General features: G+C 43.2%; 1 protein-coding gene across 1 annotated transcript in view; it reads left to right on the forward strand.

Annotated features, from left to right (window-relative positions):
- LOC120993667 (inactive dipeptidyl peptidase 10-like) overlaps positions 1 to 18,249 on the forward strand; it is an 89,282-nt gene that overhangs the window by 26,051 nt on the left and 44,982 nt on the right. The window contains exons 5-6 of the mRNA XM_040422149.1: positions 3,792 to 3,844; positions 4,506 to 4,587. Coding sequence (XP_040278083.1) covers positions 3,792 to 3,844; positions 4,506 to 4,587 — 135 coding nt within the window. The remainder of the gene's footprint in view (positions 1 to 3,791; positions 3,845 to 4,505; positions 4,588 to 18,249) is intronic.

Genomic DNA, 18,249 nt, shown 5'->3' on the forward strand with positions numbered 1-18,249 from the left:
GATGCAACACGGACAGCAAAAAACGGACACACAGACCCAACATGGATCCTTCATGAACAGCTTCACGGATGCATCACTGACCACTTACTCACGGTATTGATCACGGACATGTGAATGAGGCTTAACTCGTAGTAAAATTGGTTCTGTGACCATTTCGATGCAGTAAGCTTGATTTGGCCACTATAGTAAACCCTTCAGAGGGCACAGTAAAAGGTTTTGAAGTGAGCGTTTGCCTGTCTTTGACCATGTGAAGGTGTGGTTTACATATTTAAGGGACCAGTAAGTGATCAACTAATGCAAAATTTGCATGCAGCGTGCATCACACATTGCTATTTTCTATATTTCATGTGGGCTGGTGAAGTTTGTGTGCCAGGGCTGCTTTTAACTCCGTCTGGCCCTGGTCAGACTGGTATCACATGATCGAGCTGCCCATAATGAAAGGGTTCAAAATGGATGAATGCAGCTGAGCTTAGCAGAAGCTAATTACACTTCTAGAATATTACTGCTGAGTTAGCATTATGTGCCCTAAAAAAATCTGCTGCAGTGCTTCTTTAACCTCTTCCGGACATCCGCCGCATATGTACGGTGGATGTGATGTTGGATTTTTAAAGATGGCGCAGGCTCAGGAGTGGAGCGAGCGTTATAGCTGCAGGGTGCCTGCTGATTCATACAGCAGGCACCAGTGGATAATGTTCACGATCGGGGGTAATGCCAATTGCGGACATTTAACCCCTCAGATGCCGGGGTCAAATGTTTCCACATTGTCTGAGAGGGCTAAAACCCGCAAGCTCACTTCTGGGTAAGGAATGCCTCCCCGGGGCGGAGATTGGGGAAGGTGTTCATACACAGTAATGAGCCTGAGTTTGTACTAGGCTTCCAGGCTCATTACTTGTATATTACAGTTCAGGCCAGCAGGTGGCAGCACTGAACTGTAATATACAGATTTTTGTATAGTAACATAGTAGTAACATAGTACATAAGGCCGAAAAAAGACATTTGTCCATCCAGTTCGGCCTGTTATCCTGCAAGTTGATCCAGAGGAAGGCAAAAAACCCTGTGAGGTAGAAGCCAATTTTCTCCACTTTAGGGGAATAAAAAATTCCTTCCCGACTCCAATCAGGCAATCAGAATAACTCCCTGGATCAACGACCCCTCTCTAGTAGCTATAGCCTGTAATATTATTAAGCTCCAGAAATACATCCAGGCCCCTCTTGAATTCCTTTATTGTACTCACCATCACCACCTCCTCAGGCAGAGAGTTCCATAGTCTCACTGCTCTTACCGTAAAGAATCCTCTTCTATGTTTGTGTACAAACCTTCTTTCCTCCAGACGCAGAGGATGTCCCCTCGTCACAGTCACAGTCCTGGGGATAAATAGCTGATGGGATAGATCTCTGTACTGACCCCTGATATATTTATACATATTAATTAGATCTCCCCTCAGTCGTCTTTTTTCTAAAGTGAATAACCCTAATTTTGATAATCTTTCAGGGTACTGTAGTTGCCCCATTCCAGTTATTACTTTAGTTGCCCTCCTCTGAACCATCCCTCTCCAGCTCTGCTATGTCTGCCTTGTTTACAGGAGCCCAGAACTGTACCCAGTACTCCATGTGTGGTCTGACTAGCGATTTGTAAAGTGGTAGGACTATGTTCATATCACGGGAATCTATGCCCCTTCTGATGCAACCCATTATCTTGTTAGCCTTGGCAGCAGCTGCCTGACACTGGTTTTTGCTGCTTAGTTTGCTGTTTATTAAAATTCCTAGATCCTTTTCCATGTCAGTGTTACCGAGTGTTTTACCATTTAGTATGTACGGGTGACTTGCATTTTTCCTTCCCATGTGCATAACTTTACATTTATCAGTGTTAAACCTCATCTGCCACTTATCTGCCCAAGCCTCCAATCTATCCAGATCCCTCTGTAGCAGTATACTGTCCTCATCAGTGTAAATTACTTTACACAGTTTAGTGTCATCTGCGAAAATTGATATTTTACTATGCAAGCCTTCTACAAGATCATTAATAAATATATTGAAGAGAATAGGGCCCAATACTGACCCCTGAGGTACCCCACTAGTGACAGTGACCCAATCTGAGTGTGTACCGTTAATAACCACCCTCTGTTTTCTATCACTCAGCCAGTTACTTACCCACATACAGATGTTTTCTCCCAGTCTAATATAGCATCTCTCAGAAAACCTTAAAACTGTTTACCCACAACAGATGTTAAACTTACCGGCCTATAGTTTCCAGGCTCTGTTTTTGGACCCTTTTTGAATATTGGCACCACATATGCCACGCGCCAATCCTGTGGGACATTCCCTGTCAGTATAGAGTCTGCAAATATCAGAAATAAGGGTCTGGCTATGACATTACTTAATTCCTTTAGGATACGGGGGTGTATAGAATAATGGAGCAAATTCGATTATTCTATATAAATTGCAATCTGATGATTGCAAGTTGGGGTCCAATTGGAGACCTAACGAAAAGTAAAAAAAGTAAAAGAAAGTTTTTTAAAAAAAAAAATAGATATATATAAATTCAAATCACCCCCTCCCCCCCCCCCCCCCCCCCCCCCCCCCAAAAAAAAAAAAAAAAAAAATAACAACATGGGTAGAGATGAGCAAATTTATAAAAAAATTCGATTCGGCTGATTCGCTAAATTTTACAAAAAAGCAAATTTTTTTAAGTAGCGGGTGCAATGACAGGGAGCTGCAATAGCACCGCCCCCATCATTGTACCCCTCAGATGCCGCGTTCATACATGATCACGACATCTAATTGTAAAATTAACAATAATTCAAACTTACAAATTCAAACTTACCGCCTCCATTTGCTCGCGACGGGCCGGCCGCCGCCATCTTGCTTGAAGATCTCGGCCGAAATCCCGTGCGGCGCGAAATTCCGTCATCACGCTGGCTGGCATGGTGACGTATGACGTCATCACGCCGGACGGGGTGATGATGTATTCTCGCGCCGCACAGGATTTCGGCCAAGATCTTCAAGCAAGATGGAGACTGGGGGCCTGTCGCGAGCAAATGGAGGAGGTAAGTTTGAATTTTTTTCGTTTTTTATACTATTTCAGGTTAAATTGATTCGCTGACAACAAGCATGAGGGAATTCGGTTTCTAGGCGAATCAAATTTATCCTGAAATTCGGATCGAATTCCACTTCGTGGGATTCAATTCTCTCATCTCTAATCATGGGCATTGGCGTGTGCGAAAACGTCCGTGCTATTAAGATATAGAAAACTTATCCCATACTGTGAATGGCATAACGGAAAAATAAAAATGACCTGTTCACTGTTTTTTGTAAAAACAAATCCTGTAAAACTGTGGCGGAATTCCACATTCCTTCTCTAGTTCTCAGGCCTAATTACCTGTTTCCCCTTCCCTCCTATGCTCGGTGTGGTGTTTCCCTCCCACATCGAAGCGTGACACTAGGTTGGACTTGTCCTCGGTGCACTTTACTGCTCTTTTGTATATGGATTAAAAGTGACAAAACAAATTGGTAAGTGAAAGGTGTGACATTATGATGTAGCCCTACAAAGCATCATGTCTGGTATAACAGTGAATTTCCTGGTGACAGACTCCTTTGCAGATTCTGGGGGTCATAGTTTACTTTAAACTTATTCAGGACTGAAGGACTACAGCAAAGAAAGCTATCTTAACCGTAAACTGTCTTTGCACATAGCAAACAAACTAATGCTACTTTCTTTTTGCCTGGCTAGTTATTTTTGGAAATAATGTCTATTACCAGAAGCTTACACTGGTCATTTTTTATGTATTGCAGATTGCAGGAGTGTCTTTCATCGCTTCATATACTGTATACAATATCAGGAGCAGGTGAGTGTGTTCGGGTATATTATAGGTTTTGAGGCATATTTATAGAAACGGGTCATTTTGCAGATAGTTTAATTGTTAAAAAAATATGGACCGAAAAATACTGGACACGAGGCCAATGCACATAAACATTGCACTGAAACGTGAAGATTTGGAGGAACTTCTATATGTTGGAGAACGCTCACAAATACCTGAAATGTTACAAAAATATCTCAGATAACTCAATAATGTCTAAGTTTTTGTTTCTAAATCCAATGTTGGAGCTAGAGGAGGAGAGTAGTTACCTGCATTACAGCAGTGGACTTCACCACCAGTCAAACCAAGCAAATGTAGGGGGTAAACAAGATATTGGGGGTCACTTATCAAAGGCCAGTGTTTTACGCTGGTCATTGATATCCCTTGCACTGCCGGAGGAAGCACTAGAGTAGATTTCAATTGTCATTTACACCAGGAAAGTAGCATAAATGATAGTGAATTTGCGATGGCCAATGGCCCTGCCCACGCCATGCCCCATACCCTGCCTTCCACCACTTGTCAGTGGCAAGCACGGCACATGCATTCGAAAAGTCGCAAAACACAGGTGTCTGACCACACAAACCGTAAGCTAGTGAAATGATAATAGCAGTAACATAGAATAACAATAAGGTATTACCATCATTTGCAGGGAACTATGGAATATCAGCCCACCTGGAAAAAACAATACCAATCTGCAATATGCCAACTGGGGACCACATGGGAGCCAACTGGTGAGTCAGCATTAAAATGGCTACCATTTCACTGTAACTGAATTCAGGGACAGCAGGCAATGAAGATAGCAGAGAGAGGTGCTGTGTTTTGGTCACAGAATTTGAAAATCGTGTTATTTATATCGCCTGTTTACAGTATATTGCACCATCATATTCCATAGCACTGTACAAAGATTGTTATCACTGATGAGATCCTCAATAGGAGATCAAAATCGTATTCCCCATCTCAAACAAGTCAATTCACCTATGACCTATTGTGTACTGTGGGAGAAAACTGGAAAACGTTGAAGAAACCAACAAAAAAAAATGGGGACAACATGCAAACTCCAAAATGTTAATGCAGAGCTTAGGGACGGACTGGGAATTTAAAGTGGCCCTGGAAAAAACACTAAAAGTGGCCCCGTTTTGTAATCGGGTCCAAAATGATGGAAGGCAGTGCCAACACAAGTAGGCAGGGCCAGTAGTACTATATTTTGGCACATTATGCCACCCCAACAGAGCCAAATACCACAGTCCATCACAAAATACCGCCCCCAGCAGCACAAAATGCAACCCCAAAAACTTCCACTGGCCAGCTGTGAGGAGAGCTCAGGTGGCTGTCTGGGCATCGGCCCACCGGCAGATTTCCCTGTAAGCTCTATGGCCAATCTGTCTCTGTCAGGGCATCAGTGCTGCAAGACAACATCGCTGGTCTACTATTGTGAATGGAGACTCATTAGTAGCTATACCACATTTAACTGAGCTACTACAGTATATACCATGGCATATATAGACTGTATTGGATGTATGTTGAATATATGTGCTTGCTGACAAAATGTAGTCAATGTATTAGTTATTAAAGTCTATTTACATATTGTCATACATAGAATGTGGAGGCTACATAGCAGATATCAAATTGGAGTCCCCATTATTGTACCTGGTTTGCAAGTATCAAGGTCCCTTAGGCAAGTTTCCCTTCCCTTTTGATTGCTAACAATATGGTAGGTTGGAGGTGTTAGGTCTGGGCCCCTACACTTCAAGGACCTTAAAGAAGCCACATAGTCTGCCTCTATGGTATGTATAATCTTGATTTTATAGTTTACATATATAATTATTCTATAACCTTTCTGGTTTCAGAGCTGAAATCTCCCAGTGTTCATTGCAGATCCAAGTTCTACACATAGCTTGCTTTGGTGATAAGAATTAGAGATGAGTGAATTTTTCAGAAATTCGGTTTGCCAATTTTTTGGGGGAAAATTCGGTTCGATAATAATAAAAAAAAAATTTGGTTCAATCCGAATTTATTTAATGCAAATTACGTTTAAAAAAAATGCTATTTCCTGGCTGCAGAGAGGCTTTATAGTGATGTAGAACACTGTGCCTTGTAGTAACACGCATAGGGAGTCTTCTTTGGTAGTGAAATAATACTGTGAGTCCATATAACATGCAGATGACAGGCGTCGCTCTTAGAATCACTGCACACTTCACTTATTTGGACAGTTACGGGGCCAAAACTGACCAAAGAACTCAAGTATGAACTCAGCCTTACAGGTGGATGTCAGCGCCAAGAAGAATCGCACTCCCTTTACACCGTCGTCAGCTGATTCCACATAGATGTCTACAGAACCTGTTCTATTAAACGCTTATACAAGTAGAGCCCCCCCGACAGAGTGGAGAGGGTGTCAGCAGTAAGTTTGTGTTGATGTCACTGATTATTTTGCCCTTCCTCTGATCCGTCAGAACAATAACCCACAAAAAACGGATCCAGTCTGTGGAGCATCCGCCTTCACTCGGTGAGCATTTGGTCAATAATCCATCAGAATTGCTAATGCCAAAAAAACAGGAGTGGATCCAAAACAGAGATGACACGTGAGTGTGTTTTGTACCCACTCCTGCTTTTGGCTACCAAATCACAAGCCAATTCTTTTTTTTTCTTTTTTTTTTTGAACGGGGGAGAAAAAAATACGTTTATTAAACAAACAGGACATTAACACACATAAAATACAACACAGAAGGAGGATACCTCGGGCGGTGAAAATTACTGCTCCATCAAGCCGATGACCTACTTCTGGGGGTTAACACCCCATCGGTTGGTGTTTGCATATCTTTGCGATAAATTATGTTCCTGTTCACTGACTGTAAACAGAGATCTTGACAGAAAAATGTATCAAACTCTGCCGCCAGTGTCACATAAAAATTTTTACTGCAAAAAGGGCTTTACCACATATAACTGCACCGCTGAACGGCAAGTAGGCCCTTAACTTTTAAACTACACAAGGCTTTTCAACATATAAGTGCAACGCTGAACAACAAATATATTTTTATTTTGCCTAAGGAGTCCTTTTGTTATGGCTTTGTACAGGGAGAAAGAATGTTCCACAATTCTGATGGAACTCCTGATCTTAAGAAACTGGACTTGGACTCCAAAGCAGAGTCCTGTCATGTCCTGTGCGCTGTGGAGATCGAATGCAGACGGAGCAGATAAAAACACATGAATGTTTTCAACTTACTGATGCTGCTTGATTTAATTGTGAATAGATCGTAAAGGTAAAGTCTGCTGATTTGTTGTCGTCAGTGTCTTCATTATGTTTACTGCAGGACCCACGAGGACGTAATTCGGTCCATACAGCAAAAGGAGGTCTACAATCACCCATCAATTTTCCCCAAAAAAGCCTGTTTCACATAAAAAATGTCACCACTACGTAATTCGGTCCATACCGCAAAAAGGGCTTCACCACATATAACTGCACCACTGAACGGCAAATAGGCCCTTATTTTTTCCACTTTTACACTACAATAGCCTTTTCAACATATAAGTGCAACACTGAACGGCTAATATATTTTTTTCTTTTGCCACTAATACACGGCAGACAGGGCTTCAGAATGTATAACTGCACCGCTGAACGGCAATTTTCTCAAACAAAGCCCGTTTCACATAACAAATTTCACCACTACGTAATTCGGCCCATACTGCAAAAGGAGGTGTACAATCACCCATACATTTTCCAAAAAAGCCAGTATCACATAAAAAATTTCACCACTAAGTAATTCAGAAAATACTGCAAAAGGAGGTGAACAATCAGCCATAAATTTTCCCAAAAAAAGCCTGTCACATAAAGAATTTCACCACTAAGTAATTCAGTCCATACCACAAAAGGAGGTGTGCAATCACCCATACATTTTCCAAAAAAAAGCCTGTGTCACATAAAGAATTTCACCTCTAAGTAATTCGGTCCATGCCACAAAAGAAGGTGTACAATCACCCATACATTTTCCAAAAAAAAGCCAGTGTCACATAAAAAATTTCACCACTAAGTAATTCGGTCCTTACCGCAAAAGGAGGTGTGCAATCACCCATACATTTTCCCCAAAAAAGCCTGTGTCACATAAGAAATTTCCCTGCAAAAAGGGCTTTACCACATATAACTGCACCGCTGAACGACAAGTAGGCCCTTAATTTTTTCAACCTTTACACTACACAAGGCTTTTCAACATATAAGTGCAACGCTGAACGACGAATATATTTTTCTTTTGCGTACGGAGTCCTTTTGTTATGGTTTGTACAGGGAGCAAGAATGTTGCGCACAATCCTGATCTTAAGAATCTGGACTTGGACTCCAAAGCAGAGGCTCTCCTGTCATGTCTTGTGTGCTGTGGAGATCGAATGCAGACAGAGCAGATAAAAACACATGAATGTTTTCAACTTACTGAAGCTGCTTGATTTAATTGTGAATAGATGGTAAAGGCAAAGTCTGCTGGTGTGTTGTCATCAGCGTCTTCATTATGTTTACTGCAGGACCCACGACGACGTAATTCGGTCCATACAGCAAAAGGAGGTCCACAATCACCCATCAATTTTCCCAAAAAAAAGACTGTTTAACATAAAAAATTTCACCACTACGTAATTCGGTCCATACCGCAAAAAGGTTTTCACCACATATAACTGCACTGCTGAACAGCAAATAGGCCCTTATTTTTTCCACTTTTACACAACAAAAAAGGCTTTTCAACAGATAAGTGCAACGCTGAACGGCGAATATATTTTTATTTTGCCACTAATATACGGCAAACAGGGCTTTACAATATATAACTGTACAGCACAAGGGCAAATAAGATGTACTGTAGAAATATTTCCTTGTAATAAACCCTGTTAATTGCTGTATCAAACAGCATTTGCAATAACAAGAACAGTTTGCTGGAATGACAGAGCTGCATAATGGCAAATTGGATCCCTAGTCAGTGCACCCAGGTGTAATAGGATTGTTCCTATTACCCAGTCTGTAACCTCCCCTACTGAACCCTGTTCTACACAAATGCTATGGAACGATTCTTCCCTATCCTTTCCCTGCACTTATAAATCGTTTTTTTCACCACAATCAAGTCTTTTCTATCACTGTCCCTAGTGCCTGCAGACGTCTCTCCCTGCACTAAGTACAGTGGTAAATGGCAGAATCTAAGATGGCTGTCGCTATTTATAGGGCTGTGGCATCACAGTACTGGCTGGCTGCATGCATGGCATTATAGGTGACCCCACCTTCCCAGAGTTCCTTTCTCCATGTCCTCACACGTGCAGCAGCCATTTTAGGAAAAAATGTAATTCGTTAGCACGAAGCGCGAGGAAATTCCGCTTCGGTGCAAATCTAATTTTTCCTGAAATTCGGATCGAATTCCACTTCGTCAGCTTCTATTTGCTCATCTCTAATAAGAATAATTATAATGTACCAGTTAGCCATACGGTCATTTCTTGTAAAAGATAACATTCTCTCAGCTGAGGGCTCATGCACACGACCGTATGCCCTCCGAGCATGGGTGTAGGGGACAGCATTTTTGCTCGCCGGGTATATTCTTATTCAGTAAACTGCGAGTTGTTTATATCGTTAAATTTTAAGTGTGTGTGTGTGTGTGAAAAATCTCACAACAAAAAAATATGCAAAAGGAACAGTTCTTTGTTTATCAGGTCACAGAAATTAACCAAACGTTTGGCATATATTTCAGTTATTCCACTTAAAACTAGTGGTAATAATACTTTAAGTAATGCACTTGGCCTGATTTCAACAAAACAAAAGATCTTGTATAAATACAATTAAATACTATAACTATAAATAGAACCAATATGCTCAAAAGATCTTGTATAAATACAATTAAATACTATAACTATAAATAGAACCAATATGCTCAAAAGATCTTGTATAAATACAATTAAATACTATAACTATATAAATAGAAACTATTTTCTAACTGCAGACAGAGCGAGACCCTCCAAGCACCACAACCACTGCAGCGTACTTCAGCTAACTAGGTGCAAGGTAGCTGTTCCTGTAAATGTGTGCCTGCCACTGCCAGCTCACACACTAAAGCTACAGGAGATGTGTGGTAAGTTTGCACACATTCACACAAGGCTGTTCCCTATCCAGCTCAGTACATGGTACTCTGAGCGGAACAGGGAACTGTGCTGTTTACACTGACAGACCAGTTCCTTCAAGTAGTGGAAGCTGAGGTGAATGGCGTGAGCATGCAGGCTTTCCCATATGATGTCAGTGAGCGGGAAGCTTAGGTGGAGGAATAAAAATTATATTTACAGGAACATTGCCCGAGCACCATAAGAACTAATGTAGGCTTTAATGGTTATAGTGCTGTATGAGAAGCATTAGATATGACTGGACATCATTAATCATGATGATCTCAGCGAGGGTGGATTGTGCTGCATCAATTAGACTGTCTTGGTGATGGAAAAGGGTGAGTTTATTTTATTAATAAATATATTTATTTGTAATGGTTTAGTAGTGTTTTTTTATGGAACAAATAAGTACCCTCCATAAAGTTTCCTTTAAGCCAAATCTAAAGAACGCAAGTTTTTTAAAATCCCAAAACTTTTTTGCGGCGATCACAACACATTGCAAATTCCTTTGCTATGGCTTCGATGTCTACTTCATCCATTATGTCTCTATGGATGTTGCATATAGCAACATGGTTCAAATGTTTCTGGGTCATTGTGGACCTCAACCAGGTTTTTAATCTACGTAGTGCACTAAAACTTCTCTCAGCTTCACAGGAAGAAGCAGGAATAGTTAATAGGATTCTGACAATTTTTTCTACTTGAGAGAAAAAGCATCTTTCTCTGGCAGGCATCTTTCGCAAAATATCTACAACCTCAGAGACTGAAGTGTACTTGTAAACACTTGATAAGGTGGTTATCTGGGCAGAGAGAAGATGATATTCAAACTCTGGATACTGGGGAAGAACTTCACTAGCTTGTCCTGTCAACAGATAATTCATATACAAGTAAGCCCTCTTGGTCAAAGCGCTGCATTAACTGTGTCGATATAATATCCATTATTTGGAAATACTAAGGACAATAGTATTCCTTCACAGTCTTTGCATGAAATTGTTCAGTTGGCCCATGTTGAAGACGTTTAGGAATATTAGGTTGCCTTGGTACAGTAACCTCTTTTAGCTGGTATTTTTCCACTAAATTAATAGTGGTAGCAAGAACTCTTTCAAAGGACGTGTCCCATCGTAACTTTTGTATAGCATCATGGGTCCGTTGTACACTTGCTAAAAGTCCTGATACGGTTTGTTCTCTGCCTTGCAAGGCTACATTCAGGCATTCTAAGATCTCCATGTTGCTAAGAGAGATTTGAAGACCTAGTAGAGTTTTCCCTTGCCTAAATTGTTGTAGTAGGCCACGTGCACGCGGATTTATATCTCCACTACTTCTGGTATTTGCAATTTCTTCAAGTGTTTCCAAAACCAGCTGGTAATTATCCAGAATTTTTTTCACAGGCTTGACTCTACCAGTCCAGCGTGTTGGGCACAATGGTTTAATATGCAAGACTTTAAGAGGCCCTTCAGTTTCATGATGCACAATTTCTGAAAGTGTAGTTCTGCATTTCATAGATTGCCCAAAGAGTTTGCCAAGATCTTGCACACATATAAGTGCATCTGCCATTATTGGACATTGATGTGCTGCGGCCTGCATAACTAAATTTGTGCAATGTGCACCGCAATGGACATAAATGGCAAGTGGATGTTCCTGCTTGATTAATGCCTGGGCACCATGATATTTACCAGCCATATTTGAAGATCCATCATATGTTTGCCCTCGCAACATTGACATACAAAGCCCATTAGGGCATAAAGCATCCTTGACAATCTGTGCGATTGCAGATCCACTTGTTTCATCAACTTGATATAAGCCTATGAAGTCCTCATGTGGGTACAAGTCTTCATCAACATAGCGGATACAGAAATTTTCTTGTTCTTGACCAGATATATCTTGTGTGCCATCAACAATAATTGCAAAGGCATTATTCCCAATCTGTTTCCGAATAAGGCGTAATATGGTGTGAGACAATAACTTCAAAATCTCATTTTGAATGTCGGGACTCATGTATTCTGCTTTGTGTAATATCCAATTTTTTAGATAAGACACATCATCTGCTCGTGCAAGCAAAAACTGTTTAAAATTGCCATCATTGTCTTCATGGCCACGAAGAGGGAGACTTTGTTTTGCCAACAGGGCTATTGTTTGTACTATATTGATGACACAGCCATGCATCATCCTGTTGCTGTTGAATTTGTAGTGAAAGCTGAGCATTAATCTTGCGAATCTTTATGATGCAATAGTTGCTTTATAGAATATGTATGAGCAGAATAACTCTGATGTTTTTTAAACTTTTCAATAGCTTTTTTCCAATTTTTAAAGCCTACAAACACAAATGCTGGCTCAGTGTTCTTTTCGAGTTGAGTCAGATTCAGGACGGCTGCTTTAGCACAGTAGAAACATAGTACCCCTTCAAGAGTAAAACTATAGTGCAGCCATGGAAAACTTTGAACCAGCACTCTTGAAAATGTAGAACACGCTTCTTTGCCTTTTGCGTTACAATGGTCTGAGCTGGAATTGTTTTGTAGTCTGGTTGATTTGGTACCACTGTCGTTCGTAATGTTTTCTCATCATCAGCTAGAAGAGAAATGCATTTTCCTTTTGTGTATGTTTTAGATTTACTATGAACATCTTCTACAGTTTTGATTGCAGGACCACAAGCATGGTCTTCCTCACCATCACTACTTGAGTCACTCATGAGGCCAACTGCTTCTAAAGACACTGTCAGCATATTCCTTTTCTGGCTCAACAAAATGATGCCTGACTAGTGATTCAGTGATCTATTTTTGTTGACATGCTTCTGAGCTTGATGAGGATGTATTTGCTTTACTAGGCTTTGTAAAAAAAACTTGTGGATATCCATTCTGACTTTTTTCACTCAAACTGACTTTTAAGCATAAAGCTAAGGTTCCAGAAAATACAAAATTTAAAGAAGAATGATAATACTGAATGATAACAAAAGATTTAGATTCCTAACCTGGGGGCAGTGGCGTGCCTAGGGTATTTGGCACCCGGGGCGGGTACTTTCTCTGCCCCCCCCCCCTCCCCGCTAAAAGAATAATCTCCCCTTAGATATAATTTACTTACAGTTCTGAAGACTCAGGGATGCTGGCTGGCTTGACCTCAGGGGTGCTGGCTGGCTTGGCCGGGCAGAAGGAGTGTGGGAGACTGTGAGGCCTTTTTCTCCAAGTTGCTCCGGATCAGTGCTCTGGGCAGCTGGGCTCCGGGCTGGAAGTGGGCACAATAAGAAAAAAATATTTTTCATTACACCTCAGGTCAGACCACCAATCAGACCCCAATGTTAATTAGACCTCAGCTAACAGCCCCAATAAGATCCCCAATGTTAATAAGACCTCAGATCAGACCTCAGCTCAGACCCCAATATGAATGACCCCCAATCAGACCTCAGATAAGAGCCCCATGCCTCATAGCAGCCCCCAGTGCCTCTCCAGCAGCCCCCAGTGCCTCTCCAGCAGCCCCCAGTGCCTCTCCAGCAGCCCCCAGTGCCTCTCATCAGCCCCCCAGCGCCTCTCATCAGCCAGTAATAACAGCCCCCCCAATCATGTGCCAGTAATAACAGCCCCCCAATCATGTGCCAGTAATAACAGCCCCCCCCAATCATGTGCCAGTAATAACAGCCCCCCAAATCATGTGCCAGTAATAACAGGGCCCCCCCATCATGTGCCAGTAATAATAGCCCCCCCCCCCAATCATGTGCCAGTAATAACAGCCCCCCCAATAATGTGCCAGTAATAACAGGGCCCCCCCATTATGTGCCAGTAATAACAGGGCCCCCCCATTATGTGCCAGTAATAACAGGGCCCCCCCCCCCCATTATGTTACAGTAATAACAGGGCCCGGCCCCCCCAATCATGTTCCAGTAATAACAGGGCCCGGCCCCCCCAATCATGTTCCAGTAAAAGTATTGTATATACAGTACAGACCAAAAGTTTGGACACACCTTCTCATTCAAAGAGTTTTCTTTATTTTCATGATTATGAAGGCATCAAAACTATGAATTAACACATGTGGAATTATATACATAACAAACAAGTGTGAAACAACTGAAAATATGTCATATTCTAGGTTCTTCAAAGTAGCCACCTTTTGCTTTGATTACTGCTTTGCACACTCTTGGCATTCTCTTGATGAGCTTCAAAAGGTAGTCCCCTGAAATGGTCTTCCAACAGTCTTGAAGGAGTTCCCAGAGATGCTTAGCACTTGTTGGCCCTTTTGCCTTCACTCTGCGGTTCATCTCACCCCAAACCATCTCAATTAGGTTCAGGTCCGGTGACTGTGGAGGCCAGGTCATCTGGCACAGCACCCCATCACTCTCCTTCATCATCAAATAGCCCTTACTTTCAAAGTTTTCCCAATTTTTCGGCTGACTGACTGACCGTCATTTCTTAAAGTAATGATGGCCACTCGTTTTTCTTTACTTAGCTGCTTTTTTCTTGCCATAATACAAATTCTATGGATATGTAGAGAGAATCTCTAAATCGCACATCCTCATACCTATGCTTCTGATATACAACTGTTTTCAATTATCAGCATTTCTTATGATAAAACATGGCTATACAGCGATGCTATCAATCATTTGCTGTGCACTATATAGAGGCAATTAGTATACAGTTTGATCAAAGCGCATAGGCCCACTTACCGCGACAAGGATGCCTCTTGTTTAAGTGGGAACCTACTCTAACCATGGCGCAGAGCCGTGCGGCGACCGACACGCCTCCACACCGCTCCAGCAGGCAATGGGATCCAGCAGCCGCACAGCGGCCCCACTGTACAGTGAGGCCACATGGGCCCCGGGTCCCATCACTCCACCAGCACGGCACAGAAGCAGAGACGGCCGCCGTCCAGCGCCGCATGTGAACTGGTGCAAATGGCTCACCTGTTCACAGCCTCTCAGGAACTCCAACTGAGATGTGGTAGGAATATATAAACCCTTTGCAGACTTCTGCTAATTAAAAAGCACCTGAGCCACATGGGGAGGAGTGCTGATTCAGGGGAGGGGGGAAAAGAAGTTTATAGCATAAATTGTATGGATATGTAGAGAGAATCTCTAAATCGCACATCCTCATACCTATGCTTCTGATATACAACTGTTTTCAATTATCAGCATTTCTTATGATAAAACATGGCTATACAGCGATGCTATCAATCATTTGCTGTGCACTATATAGAGGCAATTAGTATACAGTTTGATCAAAGCGCATAGGCCCACTTACCGCGACAAGGATGCCTCTTGTTTAAGTGGGAACCTACTCTAACCATGGCGCAGAGCCGTGCGGCGACCGACACGCCTCCACACCGCTCCAGCAGGCAATGGGATCCAGCAGCCGCACAGCGGCCCCACTGTACAGTGAGGCCACATGGGCCCCGGGTCCCATCACTCCACCAGCACGGCACAGAAGCAGAGACGGCCGCCGTCCAGCGCCGCATGTGAACTGGTGCAAATGGCTCACCTGTTCACAGCCTCTCAGGAACTCCAACTGAGATGTGGTAGGAATATATAAACCCTTTGCAGACTTCTGCTAATTAAAAAGCACCTGAGCCACATGGGGAGGAGTGCTGATTCAGGGGAGGGGGGAAAAGAAGTTTATAGCATAAATTGTATGGATATGTAGAGAGAATCTCTAAATCGCACATCCTCATACCTATGCTTCTGATATACAACTGTTTTCAATTATCAGCATTTCTTATGATAAAACATGGCTATACAGCGATGCTATCAATCATTTGCTGTGCACTATATAGAGGCAATTAGTATACAGTTTGATCAAAGCGCATAGGCCCACTTACCGCGACAAGGATGCCTCTTGTTTAAGTGGGAACCTACTCTAACCATGGCGCAGAGCCGTGCGGCGACCGACACGCCTCCACACCGCTCCAGCAGGCAATGGGATCCAGCAGCCGCACAGCGGCCCCACTGTACAGTGAGGCCACATGGGCCCCGGGTCCCATCACTCCACCAGCACGGCACAGAAGCAGAGACGGCCGCCGTCCAGCGCCGCATGTGAACTGGTGCAAATGGCTCACCTGTTGACAGCCTCTCAGGAACTCCAACTGAGATGTGGTAGGAATATATAAACCCTTTGCAGACTTCTGCTAATTAAAAAGCACCTGAGCCACATGGGGAGGAGTGCTGATTCAGGGGAGGGGGGAAAAGAAGTTTATAGCATAAATTGTATGGATATGTAGAGAGAATCTCTAAATCGCACATCCTCATACCTATGCTTCTGATATACAACTGTTTTCAATTATCAGCATTTCTTATGATAAAACATGGCTATACAGCGATGCTATCAATCATTTGCTGTGCACTATATAGAGGCAATTAGTATACAGTTTGATCAAAGCGCATAGGCCCACTTACCGCGACAAGGATGCCTCTTGTTTAAGTGGGAACCTACTCTAACCATGGCGCAGAGCCGTGCGGCGACCGACACGCCTCCACACCGCTCCAGCAGGCAATGGGATCCAGCAGCCGCACAGCGGCCCCACTGTACAGTGAGGCCACATGGGCCCCGGGTCCCATCACTCCACCAGCACGGCACAGAAGCAGAGACGGCCGCCGTCCAGCGCCGCATGTGAACTGGTGCAAATGGCTCACCTGTTCACAGCCTCTCAGGAACTCCAAATGAGATGTGGTAGGAATATATAAACCCTTTGCAGACTTCTGCTAATAAAAAGCACCTGAGCCACATGGGGAGGAGTGCTGATTCAGGGGAGGGGGGAAAAGAAGTTTATAGCATAAATTGTATGGATATGTAGAGAGAATCTCTAAATCGCACATCCTCATACCTATGCTTCTGATATACAACTGTTTTCAATTATCAGCATTTCTTATGATAAAACATGGCTATACAGCGATGCTATCAATCATTTGCTGTGCACTATATAGAGGCAATTAGTATACAGTTTGATCAAAGCGCATAGGCCCACTTACCGCGACAAGGATGCCTCTTGTTTAAGTGGGAACCTACTCTAACCATGGCGCAGAGCCGTGCGGCGACCGACACGCCTCCACACCGCTCCAGCAGGCAATGGGATCCAGCAGCCGCACAGCGGGCCCCACTGTACAGTGAGGCCACATGGGCCCCGGGTCCCATCACTCCACCAGCACGGCACAGAAGCAGAGACGGCCGCCGTCCAGCGCCGCATGTGAACTGGTGCAAATGGCTCACCTGTTCACAGCCTCTCAGGAACTCCAACTGAGATGTGGTAGGAATATATAAACCCTGTACAGTGGGGCCGCTGTGCGGCTGCTGGATCCCATTGCCTGCTGGAGCGGTGTGGAGGCGTGTCGTTCGCCGCACGGCTCTGCGCCATGGTTAGAGTAGGTTCCCACTTAAACAAGAGGCATCCTTGTCGCGGTAAGTGGGCCTATGCGCTTTGATCAAACTGTATACTAATTGCCTCTTTATAGTGCACAGCAAATGATTGATAGCATCGCTGTATAGCCATGTTTTATCATAAGAAATGCTGATAATTGAAAACAGTTGTATATCAGAAGCATAGGTATGAGGATGTGCGATTTAGAGATTCTCTCCACATATCCATACAATTTATGCTATAAACTTCTTTTTTCCCCCCTCCCCTGAATCAGCACTCCTCCCCATGTGGCTCAGGTGCTTTTTAATTAGCAGAAGTCTGCAAAGGGTTTATATATTCCTACCACATCTCAGTTGGAGTTCCTGAGAGGCTGTGAACAGGTGAGCCATTTGCACCAGTTCACATGCGGCGCTGGACGGCGGCCGTCTCTGCTTCTGTGCCGTGCTGGTGGAGTGATGGGACCCGGGGCCCATGTGGCCTCACTGTACAGTGGGGCCGCTGTGCGGCTGCTGGATCCCATTGCCTGCTGGAGCGGTGTGGAGGCGTGTCGGTCGCCGCACGGCTCTGCGCCATGGTTAGAGTAGGTTCCCACTTAAACAAGAGGCATCCTTGTCGCGGTAAGTGGGCCTATGCGCTTTGATCAAACTGTATACTAATTGCCTCTTTATAGTGCACAGCAAATGATTGATAGCATCGCTGTATAGCCATGTTTTATCATAAGAAATGCTGATAATTGAAAACAGTTGTATATCAGAAGCATAGGTATGAGGATGTGCGATTTAGAGATTCTCTCCACATATCCATAATACAAATTCTAACAGTCTATTCAGTAGGACTATCAGCTGTGTATCCACCTGACTTCTCCTAAACGCAACTGATGGTCCCAACCCCATTTATAAGGCAAGAAATCCCACTTATTAAAACGGACAGGGCACACCTGTGAAGTGAAAACCATTTCA

This window comes from Bufo bufo, chromosome 3, assembly GCF_905171765.1.
Source record: "Bufo bufo chromosome 3, aBufBuf1.1, whole genome shotgun sequence".
NCBI lineage: Eukaryota > Metazoa > Chordata > Amphibia > Anura > Bufonidae > Bufo > Bufo bufo.